The 8,334-nt window shown below is 60.2% G+C and overlaps 3 protein-coding genes and 1 pseudogene across 3 annotated transcripts in view; 1 reads left to right on the top strand and 3 right to left on the bottom strand.

Moving 5' to 3' along the window:
• Positions 1-1,670, bottom strand: part of ACA1_149130 (glucan 1,4-alpha-glucosidase) — a gene marked incomplete at both ends in the record, with an annotated part of 2,681 nt that extends 1,011 nt beyond the window's left edge. The window contains 3 exons of the mRNA XM_004351470.1: positions 135-790; positions 1,093-1,190; positions 1,369-1,670. Coding sequence (XP_004351522.1) covers positions 135-790; positions 1,093-1,190; positions 1,369-1,670 — 1,056 coding nt within the window. The remainder of the gene's footprint in view (positions 1-134; positions 791-1,092; positions 1,191-1,368) is intronic.
• Positions 1,671-3,271: 1,601 nt separating this feature from the next.
• ACA1_149120 (ribosomal protein L11 methyltransferase) lies at positions 3,272-4,880 on the top strand (the record flags this gene model as incomplete). The annotated part of the gene is made up of 6 exons (XM_004351469.1): positions 3,272-3,505; positions 3,608-3,715; positions 3,798-3,996; positions 4,079-4,171; positions 4,252-4,700; positions 4,785-4,880. The coding sequence occupies 6 exons, from the start codon at positions 3,272-3,274 to the stop codon at positions 4,878-4,880; spliced, it is 1,179 nt and encodes a 392-aa protein (XP_004351521.1).
• A 127-nt stretch (positions 4,881-5,007) lies between these two features.
• On the bottom strand, positions 5,008-6,509 carry ACA1_149110 (uncharacterized protein; the record flags this gene model as incomplete). Its single annotated transcript, XM_004351468.1, has 4 exons — positions 5,008-5,139; positions 5,254-5,499; positions 5,920-6,225; positions 6,336-6,509. 4 exons carry the CDS (start codon positions 6,507-6,509, stop codon positions 5,008-5,010), a joined length of 858 nt encoding a protein of 285 aa, XP_004351520.1.
• Positions 6,510-7,033: 524 nt separating this feature from the next.
• ACA1_149100 overlaps positions 7,034-8,334 on the bottom strand; it is a 5,344-nt pseudogene continuing 4,043 nt past the window's right edge.

Genomic DNA, 8,334 nt, shown 5'->3' with positions numbered 1-8,334 from the left:
CCTGTGCGACACTGGCGATCGCGTCGAACGCAGCCTGGACCTGGCCGCACACCTGGACACGAACACACGAACACACGAACACACACACACAATTGGGTCCGTCCACATCACGCCACACGGTCGATCGATCGCACCTGATGGTAGTCGTCGGCCACTTCCAGATAGCGAGCGCGCAGGTGAGGGAAGGCGTCCAGCAGGTCCTCGTGGCAGTCGTTGGTCCGCACCATGTCGAGCATCATCGCGTCGAGCTCAACGCTGTCCTCTGGCATCTCGTGGCCGTATCGACGGAGTCGCTTCAGCACGGCGTGCTGGGGCGACACGAACTTGACCCGTATATCGGCTTCTTCGTGGCTCGAGCTCACGACCAGCCCCTTGCGCGGTTCTCGCCACGGGTCCAATGCCATCAGCTCGCGCCGCAGTCGCCTCAGCAGACTCTCTGCCGCGCCGCTGTCGCTCGTGGCGACGTCGGGCGTCAAGTCCGGCCGAAGCGTGGCCATGTACGGCCACCCGTGCCGCTCCGCCAGCTCGACCGCAGAGTCATCGTCAGCGTCGCTCACGCCTACGAACATGAGTTCGCCGTGTTCGCCGCCGGGATCAGAAGAAGAAGAATCGTTGGTTCGTCGCCACAGCTTGAAGGCGAAGGTGCGCCGTTCGCTCAGGTCGTCGGGCAGCTGGCAGCCGTGCCGCTGCCACGCGCGCCAGAACTGCTGCGCCAGCGATGGCCGAGTTGTGGTCACTCCCGACCACTCCAGCTCGGCGTCAACGCTGCGCGGTGTTGAGATCAGCCACTCTGCGTCGCCACGATAGAGAAAGATGGTGGAGCCCTGCAGCAGATCGTGGACCTGCAGAGTCTGGTCTGGTGAGTCGTGTGGTGTGTGTGTGTGTGTGTGTGGTGTGTAACCTGAACGCGCGACCAATCCAGTCGTTGGAGGACCTCATCAGTGGGTTCCTTGAAGCGCCGGCTTGCGTTATAGCTACGTAGTGGCGGCCTGCACGCCACCTCGATCCGTAGTCCATCTGCAAACGCACTTTGTTGACAGGCTGTGCACACAAAACAACCAACAATTTGATGCTGGCCGGGGCGTAGTGTACCATTATCATCATCATGGGCAGCAGCAACGACGCGGCCGATCTCCAGAATAATACCGTTGCACTCGCGCGTGAGCTGAAGTGACAGCGGCGAGTCCTCCCTGTCGTACCGAAAGTGGTACAAGCTGTGCAGCATTGGCTGCTATTATCAGCCCTCTTCACAGCATGTTGCATCAACACGACACACGACACGACACACACAACGCACGAGACGCATACCAAGAGTACTGCCGGTGGCGTGTGACTTGTATGGCAAAGGCTCGCGTTAGCGCGCCCAACGCTGATTCGAGCGCCGCATCGGAGTCGCATATACCAGTTGACCCCGCGGCCGCCTGTTGCGCTGCAACGCTCTCTCGGAGGTACTCAACCACCGCGGGCCGTTGTCGCTGTTGTTGTCGACACGCCTCTTCGCATCGTAGCTGTTGGGCGACGGCCGCGCCGATCTCTGATTCGACCAACTCCCTGAACTGTCGCTCGAGCTGCTGGTAGATGGGCCGGTACCGCGCTTCCCACCGATCCCACCCCACCGCCTCCGACTTGTCGTCGTTGTCGCTGCGGTCGAGGTCACCACGGTGGGCCATCAGCTGGTGGTAGTAGTGGTTGGCGGCGGCAAAGTCGTCGATGGCGCCCCGCTCGGCCAGGGCGCGACCCAGCACCAGAGTAGCGGATGCCGTGGGCCAGGTTCTTCTTCACCATCCGCAGACCGCCCTGGCCCTTGCCCGCCTCCTGCCTCTCCACTCCCGCCTCGTACTCTGAGTAGAGCCTGCCGTGCGTGTCGTGTCGTTGGCCATGTGCGTTGCGTGGTGCGTGTCTTGTTAGGTTTGTAGTGGAAAGGCTGAGGGGAGCAGGCGGGGAGAAACCTCTTGGCTTTGTCCCAGGCCTTGTTCCGCTCCTTGATGACGCCGCGCACGAGCTTTTTGAGCGACAGGCGCCAGCAGCCGCGGCTGAGTTGAGGTCCGGTCCACTTAACGTCTTCCTTGAGCACGTGGCGCGGCGGCAGATAGAGGCACAGCAGCGTGAGCATGTCGTGTTCCTACACCACCACGCCACCACCACCAGCCACCACGACACACACGTTTGCTGCGCTGGTGAGCAGCTGCATGGGTCGAGTGTGGCCTTGCCAAGGAGCAGATGTACGTGCATCATGCGCCACCACTCGTCAGGGCTGTACGCGCTGGTGGTGGTCGAAGAGTGCCTGGTGTGAGGCGGATGGAGGCTCCAATCAATGCAATGGTGATGGAGGGAATCAATACCAGGCATCGATGAAGGGGCAGCGGTCGTCGAGGTGCTCGGGACCTTGCCAGCCGTCAATGACCAGCCGGTAGTCCCAGTCTGTGATGGGTTGGCCCTACACTATTAGCTTGATAATAACGGAACGGTAGTTATGGCTGAAGCTGTGAGGTGGTCGACCTGAGGTGGCATCGGCAGTCTGCCACACACGAGACCCGAACTGGTAGGCGCACACCACCCTTGGCCAGGGTGCAGAGAAAGTAGAAGAAAAAAGTAAAAGATCGAATCTTGGTGTGGGGGCGAGGTCTCCAATGGACGCACCTGTCTTGTGGCAGTTGGAGCAAAGTGCAAAGGGCTTCGAGCGAGGGCGAATCAGAGAAGGTCGCGAACGTGGTAGCTTCCATCTTCTCTGTTTTGTTTCTTTTTTGACTTTCTTTCCTTCTTTCCCGACAACAAGATGAATCTGCGACGATGCGGCTTGCGGCAGGCAGGAGCCGGCGGCCCAATGGGTTCGAACCTCCTGCCAACGATACGTCTCACACCTTCCTCCTCTTCTTCCGTCTCGTTGAGCCGATTTCAGCGATCCTTCTACTCGAATCGCGATTCCAATCACGAGAAAAATGGCGCGAAAACCTACAAATGGGACTCAGACACCAGGCGCAGCCCTCAGCCTGCAGAGCAGCATTCCTCGCGTAGATCATCAAGGCCCAATCTCTCCCCTCGCTCTACATACACGCCTCATGCTGTATCATCGTCATCTTACGCTACACCGCGGCCCAACACAGGCAAGACCTTCAAGCCTGCGAGTAGAACGGCATCTCGATCCTCCTCCTCCTCCTCCTCCTCATCTGCAAGCGCTAGGTCGTCCTGGGCAATCAACACCGACGCCTTTCGGAAGCCGTGGGTGCGGCTCAAGTACGCCACGTCCCACAACCCATGCGTGTTCAGCTCGATGCTGCACGACGCCTCGCCCGATGCAGGCGTAGGCGACCTCGTCCACGTCTACACCAAGCGGGGCGAGTACTTCGGGCGCGGCCTCTACGACCCCTTGGCCAAGATGCCCCTACGCGTCTACCACCACCATCACCACCACCACGACCAGCTCGAAGGAGACGACGCCGATCACGAATTCGGCGAGGCCGGCCTCACGCAGCTCGTCCAAAGCGCAGTCGACCTACGAACAAAGGTGCGTGTCATGCGTGTCGTGTGTCGTGTGTCGTGTGTCGTGTGTCGTGTGTCGTGTGTCGTGTGTCGTGTCGTGCTTGCTCACTCTCTGCTGTGGTGGCAGGTGCTCCGACTGCCAGAGCGCACGGACGCGTTTCGTGTGATCAACTCGGATGGCGATGGGCTCAGCGGACTCATCGTCGACAAGTACGCCGACGTGCTCAGCATCGAGGTAAAGCCGCAGCTTTGACCCCAGACCAGGTGCTTGTGCGGCACTGATCTGATATCCGATTGATGGGCGGCGCCCTGGGCAGGCGCACAGCGTGGGCGTGTACCAGCGGCTCAAGGAGTGGATCCCGCTGCTGCACGAGGTCCTGGGCACCCGCCGCCATCGGATCGCCACCGACATTCGGCGCGCGGGCGACGCCAGCGACGACGCCGGGCTCTTCGAAGAGCTCGATCCCGGCTACGGCAGCGGCCCCGTGCACAGCGTCACCGTCAAAGAGAATGAAGGTAGCGCGGATCCCCCTCTCCAGCTGGTGGTGATGATGATGGTACGTACGTCACACGATTTGAGTTGGGTCATATGACGCAGTGGAGTATGAAGTGAACTTCGAGTCGGGCCACAAGACGGGCTTCTTCTGCGATCAACGCGACAACCGCCAGCGATTCGCGCAGCTGGTCCGCGGTATGCCCACTACACACTCCTCACATCGGAGCTAAAACCGATGATTGTGGTTTAACTCCTATTCAACGCAAATGGCGCAGATCGAACCGTTTTGGATCTGTGCTGCTACACGGGCGGGTTTGCCATCGCGGCGGCCACCACGGGCCGGGCCAAGCACGTCACCGCAGTCGACCTCGACGAACAGGCCATCGCCCAGGCCCGACGCAACGCCGCCGCCAACGCCCTTCGCCACCGCCCCGACGCCCTCCGCTTCGTGCACGCCGACGCGTTCGTCTACGCGCGGCAGCTCGAGATCACCGGCCAGCGGTTCGACGTGGTGCTGTGCGACCCGCCCAAGTTCATCGACTCGCGCGACGAGCGGGAGACGGCGCGCGGGCTGCGCAAGTACGAGGACCTGAACGCGCTCGCGGCGGGGCTGGTGGCGCCCGGCGGGCTGCTCGTGACGTGCTCCTGCTCGGGCCTCCTCTCCGAGACCGGCTTCGAGGAGGTCGTCGCCCGCGCCGTTCACAAACGCAATCGGCGCATGCAGGTACGCACACGACACACACACCGCACACATGACACACACCGCACACGGTGCACAGAATCTCAACGAGAGACACGACACACACAGGTGTTGAACAAGACAGGCGCGGGAGAGGACCACCCGATTTTGGCCTCCTGTCCCGAGAGTCGCTACCTTAAAGTCGTGTGGGCTCGCATGCTCTGATTCACTTCACCTTCCTTGATCGTCATCATCATCAAGAACAAGAAGAAAAGAAGAAAAGAAGAGAAAGAAGCAAAGGAGAGGTATGATGGTGGGTTGGAAGGTGGTGTCTGGTTGGTGGGTGGATGGGTTATACAATGTGTACATCGTCCGGTCGCTGGACTTCGCATCGGATGCGGAACACGAGCGGATTGGCTCGGTTCGAGGTGGCCGACGGCGAGAAGCCAAAGTAGGGCGACGTCACCGGCGAGTGGTAGTAGTCCTGGCTCGGTGTGAGTTTCATGCATCGCACGACAAACACGAAACACACGGCACACATGACACACGACACACACGGTACACACGACACACACGACACACGACACACAGTACGCACCCAATAAAAGACGATGAAGCCGTAGAGGAGGACGAGGCCGAGCCAAATCCACTCGAAGAGGTTGGCCCAGAAGATGAGGAAGGCCACGCGCTCCTTGTCGCGCGACTGGTGGCCACCCTCGCTCACGAACTGGAGGCGGAAGCCGATGATCCCGAACAGGCAGAACCAGCAGCCCATCACGCTCAGCACCCGCAGCCACGTCAGGTTGCTGATGGCCCCGTGGCCCTGGCTCACGGCCAACGCCACCTTCGACGACGACGATGACGACGACGACGAAGGTGGCGATGATGACGATGAAGAAGAAGAAGAGGATGAAGACAATGATGTTGAAGATGAGGTGGTGAGAGCGGTGGTGGTTGTGATATCGACGATGGAGGAGGAGGTGAGCGGGGGAGAAGTGGCGGAGAGAGCGTGAGCGTGGTGGTTGTTGTTGATGGCGCTCCGGGCGTCGTCGTCGCGGCGTCGGGCGTCGCGGATGGCGGCGAACTTCTCCAGGATGAGGTGGTTGATGCGGAGCAGGATCGAGTAGTACAGATTCGTGAAGATGAACAGACACGCCGCCCCGATTGTATGCAACACCACATGCCTATCGCACGACACACGCACACGGTTAGTCAAATGTGATATCGTGTGTGTGTGTGTGGTGTGTGTGTCGTACTTGCGGACGTCGAAAGCGGCAACCATGGTGCCGAAGCAGGCGCCGGCCACGCCGATGATGGTGCCCATCTTGAGCAGCTTGGCGTCATCGCGCTCGGAGAGGAGTAGGCCCGCCACGACGCCCAGCCAGCCCGGCTTCCCAGCGCCGCTACTGCCGCCGCCGCCGTAGGCCGCGCTGCTGAGGTGCGCCGACGAGGCCGCGCGGTAGTGCTTGCGCTGGTCGTAGAGGAACGTCCCGAACACGAGCGAGTGGCGGCCGATCGTAGCCGCCAGGCCGATCATCGACCAGAACAGTCCGAACGTGAAGTACGCACCCTTGAGCCGGCACAAGCAAGATCACAGATCAGAGTTTGTAGAGGAATCGATTTTCTGACATCTGAATGAGGGCTAATGGAGGTCAAGGCGTAGAGGAAGGAGGAGAGCACCTCAGGCTGGAAGACGCCTGTGTCGCTGGGGCTGGGGAATTCAGGCGGCAGGTGCCCATTGTGTATGCAGCCCCACAGTACACCGATGAGGGTGGTGAGCAGGCACAGGCCCGTGAGGAGCCACAGGTGCTGGAAGAAGAAGGCGTAGGCCACGTCCACGAATCGCTTCCTCATTCGGAAATGGAATGCCAAATGTTCGAGTAGTCGCAGATTTGGAATCTTTGGCCTGCCTCTTCGAACTTGCAAGAAGGTGGCGTTGTGTGGAGGTGAAGAGAGAAGGCAGAGAGATGGAGCAAATCTCGCGCGTAGAGACGGCAATTTGTGGAGATTGTCTATCTGGATGAGAACGATTTAATTTATCCTCATGGATGGCAGGCGCCTCGTCTTCGATGCACACCAAGCGGTTATGGTGCAGGGCTGCACGAGATCGATCGATTTACGTGCACAATGGAGATGACGCGTTGTGGCCAGTGTCGACAGAAAGAGAAAAGGCCAGATAAAACTCGTGTGCAGCCAACCGGCACAACTTGCTTTGATGGCTGTCTCTTGTGGTGGATTGTGAGCAGCTCTCCATGGAGAGAAGAGCGCACAGAAAAGAGGGAGATGTGCTGTATGTGCACAACAACATGTTGAAGAGGAAGGAGAAGAAGAAAAAGAAAATGGTTTTTGCACAAAAATAAAGGAGTAGATGAGGGCACTCACGAGTAGCTCCAAACCAGGGTGAAGTTGGCGTTGACGGGCATATTGAGGCTGGTGAACACCAGGCTGAGGGTGGCCGGGTTCCAGTTGAAGTTGGCGTGCTTGCCATTGATCGCCGCCTTGTTGGGCTTCAGCTTCACGCCCATCACACTCACAGAGTCGAGCTTGCGCTACACACACACACACACACAATGAGTTATCGTACTTTGTGAGCAGGTACAGGGCTGATATGGAAGACTTACGTTCTGAGCGTCGACGTAGTTGTCGGCGAGCGCAATAGACTCGAGTTGGCCATAGGTCGGGGTCTGCACCGCACGGTAGGACATCAGGGTGAACGCACCGCGCTCGACCGGATCGATGCTGTCGCCGTCGTCCTGGTGTCACCGATGACCGGTTAGTGCGACGACATGCGCGCCTGTACGGTGGTGCTGTGTGCTGTGTGCTGTGCTACGTACGATGTAGAGCAGGCCGGAGGCGGTGTCGGCGAGGGAGAGCGCGACGATGAGGCTGTAGGGGTTCTTCCTCGTGGCCGTCGTGGTCAGCTCGGGCGCCTGCCACGGGATGATTCCGCCGCCGCGCACGTGCACCTGTGTGCGCATTCAGCCATCGCGATTGCGCACAAAACGTGAACGTCAGGCGTTACGGTGCAACGCGCACGCACGTGCTCGGCTCCAGTGGCGGGAAATGGAAGCGTAGCCAACGACAACGTACGGGGATGGTGTCGAGGGGCGCGCGGAGGGTGAGCCAGGTGGCCTTGCCGTTGGTGGCCGGCGCGTGGGAGAAGTAGTCGTACCACAGCTCTCCCGGGAAGTACGCACGCACCGACGTAGCGCCCTGCTCGTCGCGACGACCACTTTGCTGGTGAGTGCCACGACGCACATGCAACACGACACGACACGACACACGCGCACCTGCTCGAGAACGGGCGAGATGAGGAGGTGGCCGCCGATCAGGAACTGGCGGTCGATGTCCCACGTCTCCGGGTCGCTGGGAACTCAAACAGCAGCGGGCGCGCAACAGTCGAGCCATTCGTGTGCGCCTGCGCAGGTGGTGCCATCGCCAACCACAAACACGTCGCTGACGTCAGCACCGAACCATGTGGGCGGGTCGGAGCGCGTTGTGTGCGTGTGTGCGTGCGTGTGGTGTGTGTGTGTGTGTGTGTGTGTGTGTGTGTGTGTGTGTGTGTGTGTGCGCGCGCGCGCGTGTGTGTGTGTCACGTGGTGTGTGTGTGTGTGTGGTGTGTGTGTGTGTGTGCGTGCGTGCGTGTGGTGTGTGTGTGTGTGTGTGTGTGTGTGTGTGT

This window comes from Acanthamoeba castellanii (genome assembly GCF_000313135.1).
Source record: "Acanthamoeba castellanii str. Neff unplaced genomic scaffold scf7180000084715, whole genome shotgun sequence".
Classification (NCBI taxonomy): domain Eukaryota; phylum Discosea; order Longamoebia; family Acanthamoebidae; genus Acanthamoeba; species Acanthamoeba castellanii.
The sequence above is the reverse complement of the archived record's forward strand: the minus strand, read 5'-3'. Positions and strand labels throughout refer to the sequence as shown.